Here is a 24,183-nt window from a genome sequence, read left to right on the forward strand (position 1 = left end):
CAACCTTTGACCCCAACTCTTCTAGGAATTTTGGCCACAAACACACTCAAACATGCGTGGAAAGACACTTGGACCTGCAGAAATACGGCCGAGAAGGGGGCAGCCCGCCGAACCGGAAGCACAGGCCCTGGGAAGTGCCTTCCCAGCATGAGCCACATCCCCAAGGGCAGAGGGGCACATGAGGGGCTGCTGTTTATGTGAAAAAAAGGAGGGAAAACAGAGGGAGAGCCAGCATGCACACACAGTCCTTCTGGAAATGCTTAAGAAATTTCGTTTGTCTTTTTTTTTTTTTTCTTGAGACAGAGTCTCACTTTGTCACCCAGGCGGGAGTGCAGTGGCACAATCTCGGCTCACTGGAACCTCTGTCTCCCAGGTTCAAGTGATTCTCCTGCCTCCTGAGTAGCTGGGACTACAGGCATGTGCCACCACGCCCGGCTAAGTTTTTGTTTTGTTTTGTTTTGTTTTTGTATTTTTAGTAGAGATGGGGTTTCACCATGTTGGCCATGATGGTCTCAAACTCCCAACTTCAAGTGATCTGCCTGCCTCGGCCTCCCAGAGTGTTGGGATTACAGGCGTGAGCCACCGTGCCTGGCCAGGAAATGCTAAAGAAATTTCACGGCCAGGCGCGGTGGCTCAAGCCTGTAATCCCAGCACTTTGGGAGGCCGAGATGGGCGGATCATGAGGTCAGGAGATCGAGACCATCCTGGCTAACACGGTGAAACCCCCTCTCTACTAAAAAAAATACAAAAAACTAGCCGGGCGAGGTGGCGGGCGCCTGTAGTCCCAGCTACTCGGGAGGCTGAGGCAGGAGAATGTCGTAAACCTGGGAGGCGGAGTTTGCAGTGAGCTGAGATCCGGCCACTGCACTCCAGCCTGGGCGACAGAGTGAGACTCCGTCTCAAAAAAAAAAAAAAAAAGAAATTTCACAGCAGCTGCCTCTGGGGACAGGTCAGGGGTGGGTCACAGCCTTATTTTTCACTGAATACCCTTTAGTCCAATGGACATTTCCTTCACACATGCCACTATTAAAAACAGACCCCTGCATCTCACGATGCTCGTCCTGAAAAGTTTTACCCTTTAAGAACCACAGCCATGCCAGGAGCAGTGGCTCACACCTGTAATCCCAGCACTTTGGGAGGTCGAGGCGGGAGGATCACGAGGTCAGGAGATTGAGACCATCCTGGCTAACATGGTGAAACTCTGTCCCTACTAAAAATACAAAAATTAGCCAGGCATGGTGGCGTGCGCCTATAATCCCAGCTACTCAGGAGGCTGAGGCAGAAGAATTGCTTGAACCCAGGAGGCGGAGGTTGTGGTGAGCCGAGATGGCACCATTGCACTCCAGCCTGGGTAACAGAGCGAGACTCCATCTCAAAAAAAAGAACCACAGCCACAATAATGAGGAATGAATGAAAGAGGGAACATCACAAAGAAAGAAAAAAGATAATATGGGAATACTGTGAATAACTGGGCACCGGCCAGTTAGACACCCTAGACTAAACAAATTCCCAGAAAGATACAAACTACCAGAACTGACTCACGAAGTATAGAAAATATGAGTAGAACTAGAACAAGTGATTGTATCAGTAACTTTAAACTTCTCTCAAAGAAAAGCCCAGGCCTAGATGGTTTCACCAGTGAATTCATTTAACAAACTGACCCTAGCCACACATAGCAGTGCAAGCCTATAGTCTCAGCTATTTGGGAAGCTGAGGTGGAAGGATTGCTTGAGCCCAGGAGTTCAAGACCAGCCTGAGCAACACAGCAAGACTCTCTCTCTTTAAAAAGGCACCAATTTTTCATAAACTTTCATGAAATATTAGATATATTAAATATTAATTCAACTCATTACCAGCATTGCCTGATACCAAAATCAATGACATCATAAGAAAACTATAGACTAACATGCTCATGAATACAGAAGCAAAAACCTCAACAAAATATCAGCAAACTGAATCCAGCAATGGACAAAAATGATTACACAATAGGATCAAGTAGGATTTATCCCAGGAATGCAAGGATGGTTTCACATCTGATCATCAATTAGTATAATACATCCTATCAATATAAGGAAGGGACAAAAACAAGATCTCAACAGGTGCAGAAAAACCATTTGACAAAATCCAATGCTCTTCATGATTAAAAAAGACCTCAACAAACTAGGAATAGAAGTAAATTTTGTTAACTTGACAAACAGCTTCTGTGAAAAACCTACAGTTAACATGATATTCCGTGATAAAAGCATGAGAATTTTGCCCCCAGTATCAGGAACAAGGCAAGGATGTCCCACTCATGTCCAGTGTACTGGAGATTCCTGCTAGGTCCATAATGCAAAAATATGAAATAAAAGGCGTATGATTGGAAAAGAAGTAAAACTATCTCTGTTTGCATACAATATGGCCTTTATAGATATAGTCCTAAGGGCCAGGCACGGTGGCTCATACTTGTTTTTTTTTTTTTTTTTTTTTTTTTTTTTGAGACGGAGTCTCGCTGTGTCGCCCCGGCTGGAGTGCAGTGGCCGGATCTCAGCTCACTGCAAGCTCTGCCTCCCGGGTTTTTACGCCATTCTCCTGCCTCAGCCTCCCGAGTAGCCGGGACTACAGGCGCCAGCCACCTCGCCCGGCTAGTTTTTTGTATTTTTTAGTAGAGACGGGGTTTCACCGTGTTAGCCAGGATGGTCTCGAACTCCTGACCTCGTGATCCGCCCGTCTCGGCCTCCCAAAGTGCTGGGATTACAGGCTTGAGCCACCGCGCCCGGCCGGCTCATACTTGTAATCTCAGAGCTCTGGGAGGCCAAGGCGGGATTGCTTAAAGCCAGGAGTTCAAGAGTAGCTTGAGCAACATACAAAAATTTTCTTAGTGTAAAAGTTAGCCAGGTGTGGCGGTTCACACCTGTGGTCCCAGCTATTCAGGAGGCTGAGACATCTGGCTGTCCACATACAAGAGGATGACCCTGGGCCCTTCCCTCAGATCACACACAAAAATTAACTCAGAACCAATGACCCAAATGTAAGAGTAAACCTATAAACCTCTTAGGAGAAAACAGAGAAATCTATCTTCATGGCCTTGGGTTAGGTAAAGCCTTCTCGGACATGACACAAAAATAAGCTACAAAAGAAAAAAAAAAAAAACAGATAAACTGGACTCATTCAAATCTTAAAATGTGTCACAGGACACCAACAAGAAAGAACAAAGACATTGCCGGGCATGGTGGCTCATGCCTGTAATCCCAGCACTTTGGGAGGCCGAGGTGGGTGGATCACCTGAGGTCAGGAGTTCAAGACCAGCCTGACCGATATGGTGAAACCCCATCTCTATTGAATTACAAACATTAGCCAGGTGTAGTGGTGTGTGTCTGTAGTCCCAGCTACTCGGGAGGCTGAGGCAGAAGAATTGCTTGAACCCAGGAGGCAGAGGTTGCAGTGAGGCAAGATCGCGCCACTGCACTCTAGCCTCGGCGACAGAGCAAGACTCCATCTCAAAAAAAAAATGGGGGGGGGGGGTGCTGGGCATGGTGACTCACACCTGTAATCCCAGCACTTTGGGAGGCTGAGGCGGGCAGACTGCCTGAGCTCAGGAGTTCAAGACCAGCCTGGGCAACACGGTGAAAGCCCGTCTCTACTAAAATACAAATAATTAGCTGGGCATGGTGGTGGCGCCTATAATCCCAGCTACTCAGGAGCCTGAGGCAGGAGAATTGCTTCAACCCGGGAGGCAGAGATTGCAGCGAGCCGAGATCACACCATTGCACTCCAGCCTCGGCGACAGAGCAACACTGTCTCTCCAAAGGAAAAGAAAAAAAAGAACAAAGACAACCCAAGAGTGGGAGAAACATGGACGAGCTCTGCCAGGTCAGTAATAAAGTGACCACCCGACCAAAACATGGACAGAGGATCTGAGCAGTCATTCTCCAGAGACGATACAGAAACGGGCAACAAGCACCTGCCAAGAGCACCCGCGATCTGACCCACTTCACACCCACTGGGCTCTGATCGACACACGGAAAACTGACCCTACAGTGGCGCCGGGACAGAGGAGTCGGGGCCCTCACGTGCTGCTGGTGAGGAGGGGATGGTGCCGCCGCCCTGGAGAAGAGTCCGGCACCTTCTTCTCATTTCCTGACCCCACAAAGACAATCACAAACCTCAGCGGCCAGGGTCTCCTCCTCCCATGGCTCCGTATGTCCCACTCTTGTCCACAAGGCATAGAGTTTGTATTTTGAAAAATCACAAAGTTGGCCAGGCGCGGTGGCTCAGGCCTGTAATCCCAGCATTTGAGATGCCGAGTCAGGAGGATCACTTGAGGCCAGGAGTTTGACCAGCCTGGCCAACATGGAGAAAACCCGTTTCTACTAAATAAATGAATTAACCGGGCATGGTGGTGCAAGCCTGTAATCCCAGCTACTTGGGAGGCTGAGGTAGGAATCACTTGAACCTGGGAGGTTTTTATAAAAATAAAAAAATCACAAAATAACAATTGAAGAGGAAAACAAAACTGGCCTTGGGAAGGCGGGTCCAAAGCTGCCACATCTGGGTTGGGACAGGGCCCCGGGAGACGGCGTCTGAGGTCACGGGTACTCACCTCCTGGACTTGCCATCCCCTTGGGCTTTGTGCTCGGCCCTGGCCTTCCTCAGCTCTGCCCTGGCCTCAGCCACCTGCTCCTTCTTCACCTGGATCTGCAGGGAAAGGGTCCAGACAGGGCTGCCCCTCCCTGTCCCACACCAGCCGCTGCGCCCACACCCTCCCACACCCTCCATGCCCACCACGGCTGGCTCCCCGGCCTGTGCCGAGGCTCCGGGAAGCGGGGAGGGGTCCCTTGAGGGCTGGGCTGGGGGCTCTCCTGGGAGCTGCTACCTTGGTCTGGAGATTCTGCATCGACTTCTCAAACGTGCTGGAGGTCGCTCGCTGATGGTTGCAGAGAATGGCCACGGCTCGGTTGGCTCGGTTGTAGGATAAGATCTTGGCTGCTATGCTGTCCTCGGCTGAGAGGCACGGGCTGTCAGAAGCAGCACCCATGGGGCAGCCGCCCTCCCTGTCTGCCCTGAGTCGGACTTACTCAACGCACCACACAGCACAGCCCCTTCCGCTCACACAGGCACCCACTGGGATGGGGAGAGCGAGGGCCGAGGGTCAGTGACCCTCCGAGGTGGCCCCGAGAGCAGGGCCCAGCGTCTTTAACCACAGCAAGGCCTCAGGTGTGGCCACAGCACAGGTAGCACCACCCAGGCCTTCCAAAGCCCTGTAGCAAGGAGGCGGCCCAGCCACCTGGACAGGTGAGTCTGCGGGGCCCTGCCTGTCACAAGTCCCCAGCACCTGGTTTCCCTGGCAACATCCCCTCAAGGTACCATGTTGTCTCCATTTTCCAGTCAGGAACGAGACTCAGAGAACGTAAGCACTGGCCCCAGACACCTGCTGGAGCGGCCACTCCTTCACGCCCCTCCTGCACAGCCCCCCAGCTCTGGAAGTGCGTCCGCAGGGGGCCCAGCACCTTCGTTTCCTCGCCCAGGCCCAGCCTCGGCCCCTACGTCCTCACCCAGAATCTCCTGCCTCCCTCGGTGGAGGGAGCATCTCTGCTGGGGCTCTCGCCTGGATGCCAGCCGGCTCCTTCACATCCCACAGCCCAACGCTGCCCCAGCCGGCTCCTTCACATCCCACAGCCCAACGCTGCCCCAGCCGGCTCCTTCACATCCCACAGCCCAACGCTGCCCCAGCTCGCAAGGGTGTCCCCAGGGCAGCACAGCACCGGCCTCTGAGGCCCATGGGTGCACACAAAACACAGGCCGAGCGTCAGTGCCCCTGAGTGCCCGGACTCGGTGCCTCCTCCAGGAAGCCCTGCTTGGGGAATGCGGAGGGCACCGGGGTGGGAGGCACCCTCTGGACGAGTCTGTGCGTCTGATCTGCCCGGACATCACGGAGCAGCCCGGACATCACCACGGAGCAGCCCGGACATCACCACGGAGCAGCCCGGACATCACCACGGAGCAGCCCGGACATTACCACGGAGCAGCCCGGACATCACGGAGCAGGGGCAGCGCCAAGGGCAGAGGGAGGAGAGGCCCTCGCCGAGCTTGGACGGCCTCCCCAGGTTGATGGCAGGGGACTAAGAGCAGAAGCTCTAAGCTCTAAGAGCAGAAGCTGAGGCAGGGGCTGCGGACAGACGCCCAGAGGTCAGGGTGCTCAGACAGCTGAGGGCGGGAGGGGCAGAACCACCGCAAAGTGCAGAGGCCTCCTGGGCCTTCAAGAAAGAACCCTGAGGAGGAGCTGAGGAACAACCGCTTCAGCAGCAGGGGCTCCCCGCAGGGAGCACATGGCTGGGATGCCTGGGGTCCCGAGGGCCAGCACTTCCCTCCTCCTCCCCAGGACTCTGGCCACCCAGGCCGCCAAGCAGCCAGCCCACGTCCCAAAGAAGCGGCCCCACCCCGAGGCTCACTCAACAAGGGCCAGCAGGGGAGCCCTGCCTGGGGCAGGGGCCACGCTCCCCGGCGTGAGTGTGGGTGTGGGGCCCGCTCACCACGTGTCAGGGCCCGCAGCTGCTCCTGCAGAGTGACGGAGGCGTTGTAGGTCCGGAACACCTTGGCCGTCAGCCCGTCCATCAGCTCGTGGAGGTGTTTGTTCAGGCTGGTCGTCTGGGGAGGAAATGGTCTCTATAATTACGTGGTTTTGTGGGGCCGTCCCAGCCTCCCACGGAAAGGAAAGGGCATTTCAGCCGTCGGGTCAGACCAAACCCTGGGCCTTGCTATGAAAGATGGAGCCAGACTCAGCAGCCACACCCTCTCGCCGGGTCCTGCCACCGCCCACTGCTGAGGAAACACGAGCCGGCTTACGGTGAGCCTGTCGAAGAGGTCGTCCTGGGGGTCCTTGTTCTTCATAAAGAGCTGTAAGTTCTTGTACACCTGAAGGAGAAAGAAGGAATTTCAGAGAACAGAAGAAACCCGAATCAAGGGAGGGCATGAAGGGCATCTATGCAGAGCCTGGAAGCCCACGGGAGGCTTCCCTGAGGAAGGTGGCCCGAGCAACATCACTGTCACCTGTCGGCATCCTCCCCCGACACGGCCCCTGCCCTCCAATGCGGCCGTCACCGCTAACACATGTACGGGCGGCGTGCTCAGGAGGTGGGTGCAACTCCTGCCCTGCAGTTAGTTCCCCTGGGTGACCGCGGCAGGTGGCCCGGAGTCCCCAGCTCCTTCTTCCATCCATGCCGGATTTCCACCAGGTGACCCCACACCCTTGTAATGTGGGACACTCATCTGACATCACAGGACCTCAGGACCTTTGGGGTGCCCGTGTCCAACCTCCCTCCACCAGTCCCTTTGGGGAGAGGACACTCATTCCCTTCTGACGAGACCAACTCTGCTCCGAGGAAACACCAGCCTGCGCCTGCACCTGCCTGCCCTCCCCTTGGTTTCACCTGCTGGTCCTCCCTGAGCGCTGGGCATCGGCTCCAGCGTGGAGGTTGCTGTGGCGTCTGCACTGCTCTCTCCAGCATGGCAGCCCTCCCTCACCAGACACAGGCAGGAGGCCCCACACCCCCAGCCGACCCCCTTACCATCCTTGTACCACAGCTGATGAACCCCATTCGACAAACCCACAGGCACCGGGACACGGCGGGAAGCCCCGGCCCACAGCTCCCGACTTCCGGCTTCTTCCCTCATCCTCCTCCACACGTTTGGTTTCATACCGCTGATCCTGACGAGGCTTTACGTCCCCCGCCTTTTCCTTCTTTTTTTTTTTTTTTTTTTTTTTTTTTTTTTTTTGAGACGGAGTCTCGCTGTGTCTCCCAGGCTGGAGTGCAGTGGCGTGATTTCGGCTCACTGCAAGCTCCGCCTCCCGGGTTCACGCCATTCTCCCGCCTCAGCCTCCCAAGTAGCTGAGACTACAGACGCCCGCCACTGCGCCCGGCTAGTTTTTTGTATTTTTAGTAGAGACGGGGTTTCACCATGTTAGCCAGGATAGTCTCGATCTCCTGACCTCGTGATCCACCCGCCTCGGCCTCCCAAAGTGCTGGGATTACAGGCTTGAGCCACCGCGCCCGGCCAACGTCCCGCCTTTTCTTTAGGCCACACGCATTCTATTACCGAGTGCTCCCCTCAACAGCACTGTAAATGGCTGGCTAGTCCTGTCTGGACGGAGTGCGACTCCCCGTCCAGGCCTGCACCGCGGCCGACGCTTCACCGTGGCAGGGGCACTGCAGTGAGCGCCCCCTCGCCTCTTCCTTTTGTGTGTTGGCTTTTGTCTCCTACCTCCAATTAACTCATCCCTTAGGACTGACTTCCCGACCAGACTGCCTGAGGCCTGGCCCTGCCAGGGACTCCTGTTTCTCTGCTGCCATTTCTGTTTTTGAACAGCTCCACCCCATCCCATAGTGGGGTCACATTACTTTTTTGTTGTTGTTTAATTTTTGGAGACTAGGTCTGGCTCTGTCACCTGGGCTGGCGTGCAGTGGCACGATCATAGCTCACTGCAGTCTCCAATTCCTGGGCTCCAGCGATCCTCTCACCTAGCCCTCCCAAGGTGTCTGGACTACAGGCATGGGCCTTGCGCCCGGCCTGAGTCACATTTGTGCTTTTGAGGTGCAGGGAGGTCGTGCGTGGATCTGTCCAACGTCACTGCGATGTGGTGCCCACCCAGAGAGGGGATACCATCACTCTTCAGGACAGCCATTACAAAGGTGAGGGTGCTCCCCAAATTCCAATCTTGCTTCAAGCCAGTCTGGAGACCAGAGATTTACCCAGCCCTTCCCGACCGCACTCATTCCTCTGGGCATTGATGCTAGTGGAGCGAGGGGCTGTGGGGGTGGTGGGCAGCCACAGGCTTAAGTCCCGCCCATAGCCCCTGCAGCAGAGGAAAGCGGGCATGGTGGCAGCCCCTCCCAGGTGCACTGGCGTGAAAAGTGTCCCCCCAAATTCGTGTCCTCACCAGAACCTCAGAATGTACCTTTTTTTATTTTTTTAAGACAGGGTCTCGGCCAGCCGCAGTGGCTCACGCCTGTAATCCCAGCACTTTGGGAGGTTAAGGCGGGTGGATCACAAGGTCAAGAGTTCAACACCAGCCTGGCCAACATGGTGCAATCCTGTCTCTACTAAGAATACAAAAATTAGCCGAGCATGGTGGCGGCGCCTGTAGTCCCAGCTACTCGGGCAGGAGAATCGCTTTAACCCAGGAGGTGGAGGTTGCAGTGAGCTGAGATCACACTACTGCACTCTAGCCTGGGCAACAGCATGAGACTCTGTCTCCAAAAAAAAAAAAAAAAAAAAAAAAAGACAGGGTCTCATTTTGTCACCCAGGCAGGAGTGCAGTGGAGTGATCAAGGCTCACCACAGCCTCAACCTCCCAGGCTCAAGCAATCCTCCCACCTCAGCCTCTGGAGTAACTGGGACCACAAGCATGCACCATCACACGCAGCTAATTTTTATTTATTTATTTTGAGACAGAGTCTTGCTGTCGCCCAGGCTGGAGTACAATGGCACGATCTCAGTTCACTGCAAGCTCTGCCTCCCGGGTTCACGCTATTCTCCTGCCTCAGCCTCCCGAGCGGTTGGGACTACAGGCTCCCAACACCACGCCCAGCTAATTTATCGTATTTTTAGTAGAGACAGGGTTTCACCATGTTGACCAGGAGGGTCTCGATCTCCTGACCTTGTGATCCGCACACCTCGGCCTCCCAAAGTGCTGGGATTACCAGCGTGAGCCACCGTGCCCAGCTGTTTTTTTATTATTTTAGAGACAGGGTCTCATTATGTTGCCCAGGTGGTCTCAAACTCCTGGGCTCAAGTGATCCTCCCACCTCAGCCTCCCACAGCACTGGAATTACAGGAGTGCACCACCATGCCAGGCCAGAACGTGACCTTATTTAAAAATAGAGTCTTTAGAGACTGTTACGACGAACACATAGAAAGAGTGGGGTGGGCCCTAACTCCAATACGACAGCGTCCTTGTGAGAAGACACAGAGGCAGAGACGCAGCGAGAGGCAGCCTCAGACCAAGGACACCCAGGATCCGCGGTCCCACCGGATGCTGGGAAGGCAGGAGGATCCTCCCCGAGTGTGGGTAGAGTGCGGTTCTGCCAGCACCTTGACTTGGACTCTGGCCCCCAGGACTGAGCAACAATAAATGTCTGTTGTTAAACCACTGGGTCTGCAGTGTCTTCCTCCAGCAGCCCTGGGAGATGCTCCAGCCGGGGGGCAGGAGACAAAGATGGTGTGACAGAGGCACCCTGCTCAGCCCCCGACCAGCTCCCTTGTGACCCCTTGGGTCTACCATGGGGCATAGCCTCTCCTTCACCCTCACCCTCATCAGCCCCAGCACAGCGGGCCTCACCCAACAGACAGGACGTGGCAAATGGGCCACAGACCCCACGACAGCTCTGGCACGACCCCAAAGACATCCAGAGCAAATACGTGTCACGTAGGGAGGAGCAGCCGGCCGCGAGGGCACTTACAGGCTTCTCCACCGGGACTCTGTTGTAGTAGCGGATGGAGTCCTTCCCCAGGAAGTCAAATTCCACCACGTGCTGGCAGCCGTCGGCCTCCGGGTGCAGCTGGACGTGCTCCACGCGGAGAGAACAGCAGCCCACGGTGTCGGCCGCCTCACCGTCCTCCTTCTCATTTCCCGCTCTCAGCGCCAGCTATTTGGTGGGGAACAAAGTGGGTGGTGCATGCACATGCACACCACACACATGCACACCACACACATGCACACCACACACATGCACGCCACACACATGCACGCCACACACATGCACGCCACACACATGCACACCACACGCAGGTGCACGTCACACACAGGCACGCCACACACATGCACACCACACGCAGGTGCACGCCACACACGGGCACGCCACACACATGCACGCCACACACATGCACGCCACACACATGCACGCCACACACATGCACTCCACACACATGCACGCCACACACATGCACTCCACACACATGCACGCCACACACAGGCACGCCACACACATGCACGCCACACACGGGCACGCCACACACATGCACGCCACACACATGCACGCCACACACATGCACGCCACACACATGCACGCCACACACATGCACGCCACACACAGGCACGCCACACACATGCACGCCACACACACGCACTCCACACACGGGGTGCACGTCACACACAGGCGCGCCACACACAGGCGCGCCACACACATGCGCGCCACACACATGCACGCCACACACAGGTGCACGCCACACAGCCACACCACACATGCACGCCACACACATGCACACCACAGGCACACCACACACATGCACACCACACACATGCACATCACACACATGCACGCCACACACAGGCACGCCACACACATGCACACCACACACAGGCACACCACACACAGGCACACCACACACAGGCACACCACACACAGGCACGCCACACACATGCACACCACACACAGGCACACCACACACAGGCACACCACACACAGGTGCACATCACACACATGCACATCACACACAGGCACGCCACATGCACACCACACACAGATGCACACCACACATAGATGCACACCACACACAGACACGCCACACACACGTGCACACACACCACACAATGCACATGCACACCCTACACACATTCACACCCACACACATGTGCACACACGCACACACCATCAGACTGCGGTTCCACCCCACACACAGGCCCACATCGCCACACTGTGCCATCCAACTGGGTGTCCTCGCCAGGAGAGCCAGGATGAGGAGGCCCAGGAGGCGAGAAGGCCGCGTACCTTATCGATGAAATACAGGGCCACCGCCCGCTGTCTCGTCTTCATTTCCTGAGACTTCCAATCAGCCTGGTACTGGGAGCGGATCTCGTCCACAAATCCCCGCAGGCGTCGAGCTGTTTCAAACTTCTGCCAAGCTTTCTCCCCCTAAATGAAAAAAATAACAGGAAAGAAAACATTCGTATTCCTGTTAAATAATGGAGGAGGCTGTCAACTCTCCCTGCCCCAAACCTCGTGCTTCTCCACTCGATGGTGGAGTGGTCAGGGGCTGGGGCAGCAAATCCAGCTGGGTGATGCTGGCAGTGAGCACCCACGTCCACTCCTGGCTTTGGGGCTTGTGGCTGCTGGCACAGCATGACCTCAGCGCGGGCTGGCCGACTCCCAGCCCATCTCAGAAGCCTCTGCCGGTGCCCGGCTTACATACCTCCCTGCCAGCGTCCTAAGGGAGACCTCCCGGGGAGGAAACGCCCTGCTGAGCCCCGCGCTCACCTTCAGCTTCGAGCAAGGGTTCAGCATGACGTACTTGATGGAGTTCTGAATGCTCTCGGTCCACGCTGCCAGCCACGTGACAGTGTTATCGGAGCGCACCTCCTTCCACTGGTGCCCCGCCGGTGGCTTGGGGATCTTCGAGTCCCTGCAGCAGAACAATGACACAAACATAACTTGGAGACCTTATTCTCTGGAATGCAAGCAAAAGGAGCTGCTCTGCTCAACCATCCCACTTGGTGGCCATGGTAGTGGCATGGCTCCTGACCGAGTCTAGCATCAGAGGTGGCCTGCCTGGCAGCTCAGACAAAAGCAGCCGCTCAATCTGCGCTCTGCACACACAGGAAGGCCACGGTGCACCAGGAGGCTGGGCGGCCACCCAAGCAAGGGATCGCTCTGTTCAAACCTCTCAGCACCAACTGGGATGAAGAGTGCCCTGCTCCACACAGCCTGGCCACTGGAGGTCCTGCAGGCAGGGTCCCTACTCCACACTGCGGTCACACGGTACAACAGGCGGCCCAGCAGTCCCCTCTCCACCACTTGGACTGTCCCTCCAACAAGTTCAAAACACCTAATGCCACTGGGCCGTCCAGATGGTGTGGGATACGAAAACCACACGGGGTGTCCTTGGCAGGAGAGTCTCAGCCACAGCAAGGCGAGGACTTCTGACCCCGTGGTACGCACCCTGGGAGGGCCGCCCTTGCCCGGCCACACCCGCAGGCTGAGCTCCACAGGAATGGTGTGGGGGTCACCAGCCACACGTTTCTCAGTGTGCCTCCCTCTCCCAGGAGGTGAAGAAAAGCCAGACTCACCCAGGTGGCAGGGATCCAGCACCTGCCTGCTGCCCGCCCGGCCACGTACCTGCTGCAGTTGATGACCACATCCTCCGGCATGACCCTCCTCTTCAACATCCCCATCTTGGGATGGTCGCCACGGCCACGGAACAAGCCGGGCGGCTCAGTCTTGAAATTGCCTATTTTTTCTCGGTGACCATCTAAAATACAGTAGCCGAACTCTTGCTGAAGTTTTTCGGCCTCTTCTTTTAGCTTCTGAGTTAATAAAACAGTCAGTAGACATTAGCAGTGAAGAGAAGAGGACAGGCCTCAGTCCCTTGTTGCTCACCTGGGACCACCCTGCTCTGGCTAACTCAGCTGGGCCCTCAAAGCCCTTCACAATCCATGGAGGTCGCAGAGGCAAGGGACAGTGCAGGTGGGCACACAGGGGGCACCAGGAGCCACGGCCCAACCACCCCATGGTCTGGACTCCCCGGCCCCTGCGCAGGCTTCGGTTGTTTTAGGCCTGAGCAGTAAAGCCGGGGGAGGGAGCGTGGCTGCCCGCCATGGAGGAGGAGAGCTAAGGGAATCCCTGAGAAGGCCACATGGAGATCACAGCACGGCAGGTTCCTGTTAGATGGAGGGAGACGCATGGCACAGTACAGCGAGAAGCCGACTGGCCTGCACAAGCCCCGCCCTCAGCCCACAACCCGTCTGGGAACCCACCCTTTATCAATGATGGTAAATCACTCATCCATTTCAAACTGGGTTTACTCTCAAATGTGCTCTGGGGAAGCGGAACGACACTTCAGCACACGCAGGGGCACTAAGGCTGCCGAGCCAAGAGCAGCTTTGTGAGAAGGGGCTTCTCTAAGGCCACAGGCCTTTCTCAGCCTTCGGGCCAGGCTGGCCTCTCATTCCCAGGGGCCACTTTGGGTCACACAACGCTCGAGTCAGCCCAACCTGCTTCTCCTCCCTGGTCAGCACTTTCCGGGCTGCGGCCTTGTCCACAAAGTATCTGTGGATCTCTGTGAAGTCACACTTGTCCAGGCTCTTGATGACTTCTCTCTCTTCCACTGTCATTTCCTGCACAAACCACAGACACGCACTCACCATGTCTGACGGAGGCGTGCGTGCGACGGGCAGAACCTGTGCAGGCCTGCGGTCCCGTGAACAGAGCCTCTCCCCGCAGACCCCACAGTTAGAGCTGGGTCTGTTGTTGCAGGGGTGGAGTGGGGTGGAGCAGCCGAGGGCACAGTTCTCCAAAAGCAACTTGACAACAAGTCAGGAGTAAAACTGGCTAAAACCTTTGACTCAGTAATTCCACTTTGAGATCCATCCTAAGTAAACTCTCCGGTATGAAAACGAGCATGACGACGGCACTAAGGGCAACAGCAGAAACGCCATGACCGGACAGAGCGGGATAAATGATGGGGAGCTCATTTGGTGAGCGTGATGGGATCCAGGAGGCCAAAGTCTCAGTCCATACGTGCTGCTGCAACGAAATCCCGGGGACGGGTCAGTGATAAACCACAGGCACAGCTCTGGGGGCTGGAAGGCTGGGATCAGGGCCCCGGCATTTGATGTCTGTGGAGGACCCAGTCCCTGCTTCTGAGAGGGTGCCCTGAAGGCTGTCCTCACGCAGTGGAGCGGGGACAGAAGGACAGAAGGGGCCCAGCTAATTCCACCCAGCCCTGCCCTAAGGCCCTAAATTAATCCTAAGGGCTGCAGCAAGGCAGTGTCCTCACAGCCCAATCAGCTCCTGAAGGCCCCACCTCTGTCCTGTGGCGCTGGGGATTCAGTTTCAAGGTGAATTTTGGAAACCACAGAAGAAAACAGTTTGGTGATGATCTACCCGTGTGGAGACTAAGCAGGATAAAATCCCGAGTGGGGAAAACATTACATGCACACTGATCACACTCACACGAAAACTAGTGTCCAGGAGAAGCCAGGACATGGGAACAGGAGACGCTGACCTGAGGGAGAGCCGCAGGTCACAGGCAACTGTTTCTCCTCTCATTTCCTACACAACAAAAACTCTGTACAGCCCATGGCCAAAAGCCCAGGCTTGCGGGCACCAGCTCACGGTCCCAGTCCAGGCTCGGCCACTCAGGCGTGTGAGACCTCAGGAGCTGCTGCTAAACCGTGTCTCACTGTGGGATGGGGACGACCCGCCTCTGCCGAGGAGCTCAGGTGCGACACCATCTGTGCCGGATGGAGCCCTGCTCGGCCACAACCGCGGGCTCAGGTCTGTCCCTGTGTCTCCCGGGGCCCTCGGATCGACCATCTGTGCCGGACGGAGCCCTGCTCGGCCACAACCGCGGGCTCAGGGTCTGTCCCTGTGTCTCCCTGGGCCCTCGGATCTACCGCCCATTCCAGTTCTGCTGCCTTGCGACACTGCCTCCCTTCCTAGCTCTGCTAGTGACTAGAAGTGCTGACCGGGAGGGGAGTGAGGACACCGGGCAGCTGGCGCCACCTCACCAAGCCGTGGTGACAGGCAGAGGGATGGCATCAGGACAGAGGAAGAGGGTCCAGAAGCAGAGCCCACACAGGGCACAAGGAAGCACAGGCTCCAGCAGCTGGCTCGGGGCAGTCAGACACCCACATGCAAAGCACGAGCCTCGGCCTCTACCCCACACAGTAACCAAAATTAACTCAGAGTTCCACCTAAACTAAGCCGACCTCAATGGAAACCTAAAACCAAGACTTCTGGGAAAAACATAGGAGGAAATCTTTGTGCTGCTGAATTAAGCATATTTCTTAGACAAAACAACAAAAACACAACCTGTGACAAAACATGATACACGGGACCTAGTCAGTATTCCAAACTCCTGACCTTCCAAAGACATTGTTAAGAGAATGCAAATATAAACTACAAACACCACGAAAAAGTTTTACAAATCCTATTTCTGATAATGGACTTAAAACAGGACACAAAAGTACTCACCATAAAAGAGGCTGATAAACTCAATAACTAAGTTAACATTTTCTGCTTGGAGACCTCACTGAGAAACGAAAAGGCAAAGTCTGGGAGATGATATCACAGCACGTGCAACCGGCAAAGAAGCTGTATCCAGAATGCATTTTCAGAACTCCGATAAATTAGCAAGGAATATGCAAGCAACTCAATTTTTTAAACAGACAAAAGTTCACAAACGAAAATACTGAAATGACACATCGGCACACCAAAAGATGCTTAAATATCACTTCTCATTAGGGAAACGCAAACCATACCCATGGTGAGGTATCACCTCGTGCCCACTAGAGAGGCGCCTCACACCCGTGGCAGGCATGTGGACAGTTCAGCCTGGCGTTTCCAGTAAGCTGGACACACATGTAGCCCGTGACCCAACAACTTCACCCCTAAGTCCTGTGGGAATGTTCATGGCAGCTTTACACACGCAAAGGCCAAAAACAGGAATTAATCAAACACCCACGAACAGGGAAATGGACTAGCATGAGTCACACGACGCAGGAAACGGGACCTGACCAGAGCCAGGCAGAAGCCGTGGGACAGCAAGTCAGGGGCGAGTCTTGCAGGTGTGGTGCCGACAGAAACCCCACAGGGCACAAAGCCCACGGCACACACATGAAACCAGTCAGGCCATGGGCGAAGGGCAGTCACCTTGAAAATGAGCAAAGAAAAAACCTTGAGGGAGCACCCTCCCCTCCAAAGAGCTTCTCACCAAACCTGTCTTCCCGGGGGCTGGGAAATGGCAGTGGCCTCCTCCACTCTCCCTCTTACATGCCAGACCCCTGTCCTTTCAGCGGTCCATGGAGTCAGGCTACCACCAATCCGGCTCCACACCCACGGCCTGCCTGAGAAGGGAAAGGTCTGAGGTGCACTAGGCCGGGCACGCTGGCACCGCCTATGGTCCCAGCTACTCAGGAGGCCGAGACAGGAGGATGGCTTGGGCCCAGGAGCTCGAAGCGAGTGGCCACGCAGCAGCACCGGGAACTTGCAAGGGGCGTCCAGAGGCAGCACTGCAGAACCTCAGGGGCCTGGCCAGACAGGTCCAGGACAGCTGTGGCGGCCGCCCAGGGTACCTACCTTTCGCCAGTCATTAAAGAAGTTCTTCCGGAAAACCTCCTTTGTTGTGTATTCATGATCCAACATCCTCCCATAAAAAGTGGCAACCTCCTCCGCTTTCACGCTCAATCTCATGGGCTTTCCTGCAGGCATCAAAAGACATATCACATGAGAGAGCGGCCACAGGCTTGGCCTCCAGCTGACATGACTTCATTGCTTTAAAGTACGCTTTCGTGCGTACTATGCCAAGAGCAAGAAGCTAGGCCTTATTCCGTAAGTTCAGCAGCATGTTCTACGTGACAAACGACAATCACCCTGCGTGGAGGTGACGACCACAGTGATCTTGGAGTGGGTGGTGAAAACGCTGCAGATTTCGGTGCTTCTGATTTCTTCTCCTTTAGCACTTTACTTTGCTACTACATTTATATTACATGAAAATGGAACATGTACAATTTTAAAACACACCCATCTCTACAAAATTACGGAAGCAAAATAAAAGTTAATGCTTCAAAGCAGACAACTGAATAACTGTAAGTGTAACCCTGTAAAACTCTGCCAGCCTCTGTCCCACCAGTCCCTGCGTTTTCTTCTAAGATCGGTATGGTTTAGAGATGCAGGGGGTGAGCTGGGGCCAGGTGAGCAGAGCGAGAGGCTCCTGGTGGGAACGAGGGTGTTCACCAGGAATTCTTCCAACTGCGTGTCTGAAAAGTTTTCAGAAGAAAATTTTAGAGAAATAAAGGCATAATCATTTGGTAACGGAAGAAGGTATTCCTGATAACTAGCCTCTCAGGACAGAGGACGAGAGGCCCAGAGGCCAGCAGCACAGGCCCGAGGGGCTCAGTTCCCGCTGCCCCTCTGTGGAGGCTCGGCCCCACTGGGCCCGTGATACCACTGCTCCCCGGACTGCCTGCCATGGCCCTGCACGGGTAGTCCTCGCCCGCCACATCCCTCCTGGCCAGGGAGGTCCTGCAGGGCCACTCTGGGGCGGGCGAGGCGGCCGCTACACTGGGCCAGGGGCACAGCGCGAGACGCTCAGTAAGGCCCCGTGGCCTCCCGTGGGCAGCCCCCACAGACACAGCTAGAACCTCTGTCCCTGTGGAATCTCCAGTCCAGCTTCGGAGAAACAGGCTTTGAACAAAAAATGGCATCAAAGGAGCTCAGCGAACTCAGGTGTGCCTGTGGCCCGGCAGGGGGCCCACGGGAGGGCTGGCGGGAGGGGCACAGCACGGCGTGGGGGCCCGCCCTGGGGGAGAAGAGGTTTGCTTTTCTTAGAAGGATGCCTTCTAGCAGAGATGAAGAAAATGGGCTGAAGCAGCTAAAATCAGCAGCACAAGAGCCAAGCCGAAGCTCCTCGGCCCTGGGGCAGACAGTAGGGCTCAAGGGCAGGAGGGGTGGGTCCTGCACTGGGCCCTGCTGACCCAGAGCCCCCGGGGTCCTGCCTCTGAGGGTGGCTCAGCGCTCATGTGGATCACGAGCTCCGCTTCTTGCTGAGAATCACAAGCTGGGATCAAGTGACCATTCTGTGATCCACGTGTGTACACGCAGTGTATATACTGTGTATACTCAGAACACACAGGGAACACAGTGGTGCAGGGCAGGGAGGGAGGGTGGGCCTTGCCCAGCGGGTCCTGGACACAACAGGCACAGCCAGTGCAGGCTCAGCAGGAAAGGCAGGGACAGGAGCCCCTGAGCTGCTGCCCTCCGAGCACGGGTCAGTCGGTCAGCAGCCCCCACGCATCACTTGCAAGAAGAGGGCACAGAGCGCTCACAGCCAGAAGCCTGCAGCGGGGCTGAGGGAGCGAGCCAGATGCCCACTGGGAGCCCACGCCCAGGGAGCCAAGCACAGGCCCGGGAGGAGCCGCTCCCTGCGTCCTCACCGTCATAGAAGAAACACACTCCATCAGGAAGGGGCTCGTATGGGGGTGCGAAGTACGGGCCCTTGTGCTCCAGCTGTCTCCACTTCACCCCGTCTTCGCGCTTCTCCTCCTCCCACCTAAAGATGGAGACAGCACGTGTCACTCTCCTGGGCCAGGCCCAGTGTGAGCCTCTTCCCACCTCGCGTGGTGGCTCCTCCCTGTGGCTCCTAGCAGGGGGGCCGTGTGGCCTCCACCTCACGGGGGAGGAAAACAAGGCCTGCAGAGGGAGGCAACCCCCACTGACCTGAGCCCCCTGCCTGTGCACCCGCCCGTGCCCCACCCACAGCGGCCCGTGCGCTGCTGAGTCACGGATCCCACCAAGCCCGGCTAAGCGGGGAAGGGCAAGGCAACGTGCCTCTCCCAGGCTCTAGGGCCTCTCCCCAGATGGGTCCCTTCAGAGCCGCTCTAGAATCCTCTGGAACCTCTCCATGGGACCGTTTCATTAGCTAAATAAAGGACCTGGCTGCTTACGAGACAGCCCTGCCTCCCAGGAGCTGGGTGGAGGGGGCCAGCAGTGCAGCCAGTGGAGAGGCACCACAGCAGGGCGCAGGACCGCCGCCCACAGAGGATCGGGCAGGGTGGAGAAGGCCGGGCAGGGAGGGGAGGCCCTGAAGCCAGAAGCCTCAGGGGTTTTCAGGGAAGGGTTCCTGTTGGGCGTGGGGGAGGGCTTGCAACGCACTAACACAATGAGGCTCCACAGGGCTCCCTGCCAAGGTCCCCCTCCCCAGGGCATCCCCTCCTGGCAAGCTCAGCTCTGGAGGTTGGGGGCGGAGGACGGGGACACAGCCAGCATGGTGGCTACAGCCCATCCTAACTCTCCAGGCCAGTCATCGTCTATCCATTGAGGCTCCAGCCAAGCCCAAGCCCGCCCTGAGCCAGCCCTGAGCCAGCACTGCCTCGTAGAAAGGGCTCAACTGAACCCAGACACTGAGATGGGCCTGGGAGGAGAGGAGCGAGACGGGGCATGGCTGGCAGGCAGTGGGCAGGCTCAGTCAGCAGGGCTGAGGAAAGAGCGAGCCCAGCATCTAGGATGGCCAGTGCAAAGGCCTCAGTGGGAGAGGCTTTGGTGGGAGGGTGGGAGCGCCATCAGGATGGGGGAGAGTGAGATGGACACACCTTCTGAGCCTCCCCCAGACGCACAAGGACAGAAGGTTCCAGATCACACCCCCACCTGCCAGAGCCAGGAGACCCGCACGTGACCCCAGCCAGGTAGTGCTGTCAGGGGCCTGGTGGGCCTGTTCGGCTGGGATGAGTGTCCTCAGAGCAACAGGAAGTCTCTGAAGGGTCTGAGAGAGGAAAGCATGTGCCACTGACATTTCTGAAAGGGCCTTTCTGGCTGTCTCTGCAGAGGAGGGAATGGGCAGGGTTAGAAGAGCCAGAGGCAGAGGTGATAAAGTAGGGAGAAGTTAACCGGCTCAAGAACCTTCCAGGGTGGAGCCCAGCACGGTAGCTCACGCCTGTAATCCCAGCACTTTGGGAGGCTGAGGCAGGCTCAGGAGCTCAAGGCCAGCCTGGCCAACATGGTGAAAGTACAAAAAGCTAGCTGGCAGATACTGCAGGCAGCTGGAGTCTGGGGGGAGAGTCGGGGGAAGGGGGGTTCTGCTGACTCTGCAGAGCTTTTCCATGTCAGGTGAGACCAGCCTCACCTTTCTTACAGGTTTTAGGAGTTCAAGAGAGCCCAGCAGCCCTAATACAGCATGTCTAGGGTAGGGCTGATAGGAGGCGGCATCGCTAAGTACCCTGAAGAATGAAACCTAGACCTCGCCCTCTTAACCTAGACAACGCCTTCTTAGAGAATCAGGGTGTGAGAAAATGTGAAACCACAGGTATCTCAGAACTGACTGATAGGAGCCGGGCGTGGTGGCTGAAGCCTGTGATCCCAGCACTTTGGGAGGTTGAGGTCGGTGGATCACTTGAGGCTAGGAGTTCGAGATCTGCATGGCTAACATGGCGAAACCCCATCTCTACTAAAAACACAAAAATTAGGCCGGGCGCGGTGGCTCACGCCTGTAATCCCAGCACTTTGGGAGGCCGAGGCGGGCGGATCACAAGGTCAGGAGATCGAGACCACGGTGAAACCCCGTCTCTACTAAAAATACAAAAAATTAGCCGGGCGCGGTTGTGGGCGCCTGTAGTCCCAGCTACTCGGGAGGCTGAGGCAGGAGAATGGCGGGAACCCGGGAGGCGGAGCTTGCAGTGAGCCGAGATCGCGCCACTGCACTCCAGCCTGGGCAACAGCGTGAGACTCCGTCTCAAAAAAAAAAAAAAAAAAAAAAAAAAAAAAAACACAAAAATTAGCTAGATGTGGTGGCTGGCGCCTGTAATCCTAGCTACTCAGGAGGCTGAGGCAGGAGAATCACTTGAACCCAGGAGGTAGAGGTTGCAGTGAGCTGAAATTGCACCACTGCACTCCAGCCTGGGTGACAGGGCAAGTCTCAAGAAATAATAATAATAATAAAAATAAAGAACTGACTGACAGTAACACAAAGCCTCTAGGGTAATCACACCATCAGTCTAATTTCACAGATGAAGACACTGAGTTGAAACAATTTGCAGGCCAGCAGCCAGGCAGGGCTGCAGTGCTGGGTGTGCTCAAGCCCAACTGAGCGTTGCACGTTTTGCACGTTGTGCACGTTGTAGTGACATTCTTTCACCCCTGCAGAGACCCGCGTACCAAGCACCACCATCAGACACAAGCTGGCTTTCAAAGGGAGACCTTGCTCCAAACCCACCTTTCCACCTGGGTGACTGCAGCCCAGCAGCACTTTTTGGAAAGCACCTACCTGCCTGTGCACCCTCGGAGAGATGCCCCTCAGTGCAGGGCCCACAGCCAGCCCCAGCTCCAGGGCAGGCCAGAACTCCCTCCTCCCAAGACGCCCTCCCCCATCTGGGCTCTCTTGGGTCCCAAGATCCTGGAGGCAGACAGGACATTTCTGCGGCATGGCCTTGGGCAGCTGTGCAGGCCCTCAGCTGTGAACGGATATGGCGATAGCGCACCACCAGGCCACAGAGACACACCACGCTGGAAGCACCAAGTGAACGACGGCAAACCCACTGGCGGAAACTCCTGCAGGATCTCCACGCACCAGTGAGGCTGTCAACTCTCCAGCTCTTCCGAAACCTCCAGCATTTCGTGCGCAGAGACCCAACCCCATGCGGCTACCCCAGGCCCAGTATGCGCCGGCAGGGCTTCTCACATGTCCCCCAGGAAAGCGCCTGGGACCACGAACGGCCACCAGGGCCACTGGATCCATGTGGCGTGTGCCTGGTGATGTAGATACGACAGTGAGTGCCAGGGTCATGCAGAATCGTCCTGGAGACAACCTGGGAACCGACTCCAGGTCTCAGAAGACCAGGCACAGCAACACAAGCTTTTTATAAAGTACCTAACCAAACCCTACAGTGTTGAGGCCCAGCCACAGCTACACAAACGATGAAACCGCAAGCCAAAAAAACGGGGGAGATTTCCCCAAACAGGGTTGGTGGGGTGGTGCCTGGGGAAGGAGGGGTGACGTCACGGGGGGCCTGTACACCCCGGGCAGGAGGCGGGCCGCTCACACCGCGGCAGGCATGCTCTCCTGGCCCGACTTTTGGGAAAACCGGAAGCAGGGCAAGGCGGTCCCACGAGGCCTGTCACTCTCCTTTCTGGACCTAACCCAGCCCGGTGCTCAGGGCCCTCGCCGCCTGCTCAATGGGCCGCCTTACCTGGTTCCACTGCCCTTCTGCGTCCTGCGCGAGCCCGGGACGCCCCGGGAGGCCGGGCGGCGGGGGACCTCCCGGAGCAGCGTCAGAGCCGCCCGGAGCCGCAACAGCCGCACCACACGCATCTGCCGGCCTCCGGGAAAGGGCGACAAGCTGGGCCCCGCCCCGCCCCGCCCCCAGCGGCCAGCCCCGCCCCCGGGCGCAGCCTCCGCCCCCAGCGGCGCTCATTCCGAGGCTGTGCGGTCTAAGCCTGCACCGGGCTGCGGCAGCGGGGCCACCGACTGTCCTGCCGGCCTCCCCCTGGTCTCCCTGCCTTCGTGGTCCAGCGCCCTTTCACGCTGGGGCGGGGCCCTAGATCCAAACCCAGTCCCACTGACCTCTGCAGCACAGGGCTGGCTGTCAGGGTGCCCCACAGGTCACACGACCAGGCCAGTGAGCTCCTGCCCAGGGCTGGCACACAGCTCTCTCCCAGAGCCTCCGAGGGCAGGGGCACCTGGCAGGTCCTTCCTAAGCACATGCTCCGCTGCTGGGGAGAAGGGACCTCACAGGCTCAGATGGCCCCTACCTCATCCCCTACAAACAGCAGCACTTCCAGGCAGAAAGCGGCAGAAGCGCCTGCTATCCAGCCCACAGCAGCCCCTCAGAGGTGGTGCCTCTGGACAAAGGTCACTGCAAGCCCTGCGAAATCATCACTGCCAACCAGCCTCTCACTCCCAAGGAGACCAGAGACCGGGCACAGCTGGAGCCTCCCTCCTGCACTCAGTCCTCAGCATGACCCCTGACCCTGGCCAGGGTTTAACCCCGGTGTCTTCACTGGGGAGCATGGCCAAGGGCAAAACCTCTAGACCGGCACTTGGCAGCGGGCCCTGAGCCACAACAGGCCACACCGCTCACCTCCGGCAGCACTACAGCCTTGTTCTTCCCGGTAAAACCCGGACACCAGGATCGTGGGAAGCAGATGAATTCACATGCATCCCGCACTTTCGCTGTGACCGTTAGGAATGCAGTGGACACAGGCAGGAAAGGAGCCCGGGCTGCCACCGCACGCCCCCAGCGACCCTCCCCTGCCACCAGCTGACTCAGTGTCCATGTCATCTAGCTGCTGGAAACCACGGGCAAAGGCTGAGGGCTGCACTCGCTGGCTCTCAGGGCCCAGGCAGACCTGGTAGGTGTCCCATCATTTCAGAATGAGCAACTCAGCAGCTGAAGGTACACACACACCAGGACACAGCAGCTGACTCTCCGGGTGGGCCACCTCCTCCCAGGGGCTGCGGAACAGCGACGCATTATTTTTTCAGACAACCCTTTCTACAAACCAGAACAGGGCCTTAGCCCAGGCCCACCATTCCTTCAACAAAATCCTGAAGTCAGTGTGTTTTCCAATTCAGGTTTCTAAGGGTCTTTGGTTTATTGTTTTTTACTTTTTGTGGAGATGGGTTCTCTCTATGTTGCCCCGGCTGGTCTTGAACTCTTGGGCTTAAGTACCTTGGCCTCCCAAAGCGCTGGGATTTCAGGTGTGAGCCACCATGCCC

The 24,183-nt window shown here is 56.8% G+C and overlaps 1 protein-coding gene and 1 long non-coding RNA gene across 51 annotated transcripts in view; both read right to left on the minus strand.

Annotated features, from left to right (window-relative positions):
* TOP1MT (DNA topoisomerase I mitochondrial) overlaps positions 1 to 24,183 on the minus strand; it is a 58,366-nt gene that overhangs the window by 12,425 nt on the left and 21,758 nt on the right. For 43 of the 50 annotated variants that reach the window (XR_013397496.1, XR_013397490.1, XR_013397489.1 and 40 more), the window contains 11 exons: positions 18,911 to 19,026; positions 17,055 to 17,176; positions 13,967 to 14,089; positions 13,092 to 13,279; positions 12,234 to 12,378; positions 11,748 to 11,891; positions 10,440 to 10,625; positions 6,826 to 6,894; positions 6,513 to 6,627; positions 4,856 to 4,983; positions 4,583 to 4,677 (listed from right to left, as the gene is read on the minus strand). Coding sequence is in view for 41 of the 50 variants with exons in the window: in XM_077944226.1 (XP_077800352.1) it covers positions 4,583 to 4,677; positions 4,856 to 4,983; positions 6,513 to 6,627; positions 6,826 to 6,894; positions 10,440 to 10,625; positions 11,748 to 11,891; positions 12,234 to 12,378; positions 13,092 to 13,279; positions 13,967 to 14,089; positions 17,055 to 17,176; positions 18,911 to 19,026 (1,431 nt within the window). In the remaining 9 variants the exon portion in view is untranslated. Of the gene's footprint in view, positions 1 to 4,582; positions 4,678 to 4,855; positions 4,984 to 6,512; positions 6,628 to 6,825; positions 6,895 to 10,439; positions 10,626 to 11,747; positions 11,892 to 12,233; positions 12,379 to 13,091; positions 13,280 to 13,966; positions 14,090 to 16,689; positions 16,825 to 17,054; positions 17,177 to 18,910; positions 19,027 to 22,654; positions 22,796 to 24,183 lie in introns of those variants that run through there. The other 7 variants (XR_013397488.1, XM_077944202.1, XM_077944201.1 and 4 more) reach the window with 3 other exon arrangements.
* Positions 1,243 to 4,477, minus strand: LOC144330885 (uncharacterized). The gene is made up of 2 exons (XR_013397504.1): positions 3,373 to 4,477; positions 1,243 to 1,698 (listed from the first exon to the last, which is right to left on the minus strand). It is a non-coding gene; the product is annotated as an uncharacterized LOC144330885 (long non-coding RNA).

The sequence above is a fragment of the Macaca mulatta genome, chromosome 8 (genome assembly GCF_049350105.2).
Source record: "Macaca mulatta isolate MMU2019108-1 chromosome 8, T2T-MMU8v2.0, whole genome shotgun sequence".
Lineage (NCBI taxonomy): Eukaryota > Metazoa > Chordata > Mammalia > Primates > Cercopithecidae > Macaca > Macaca mulatta.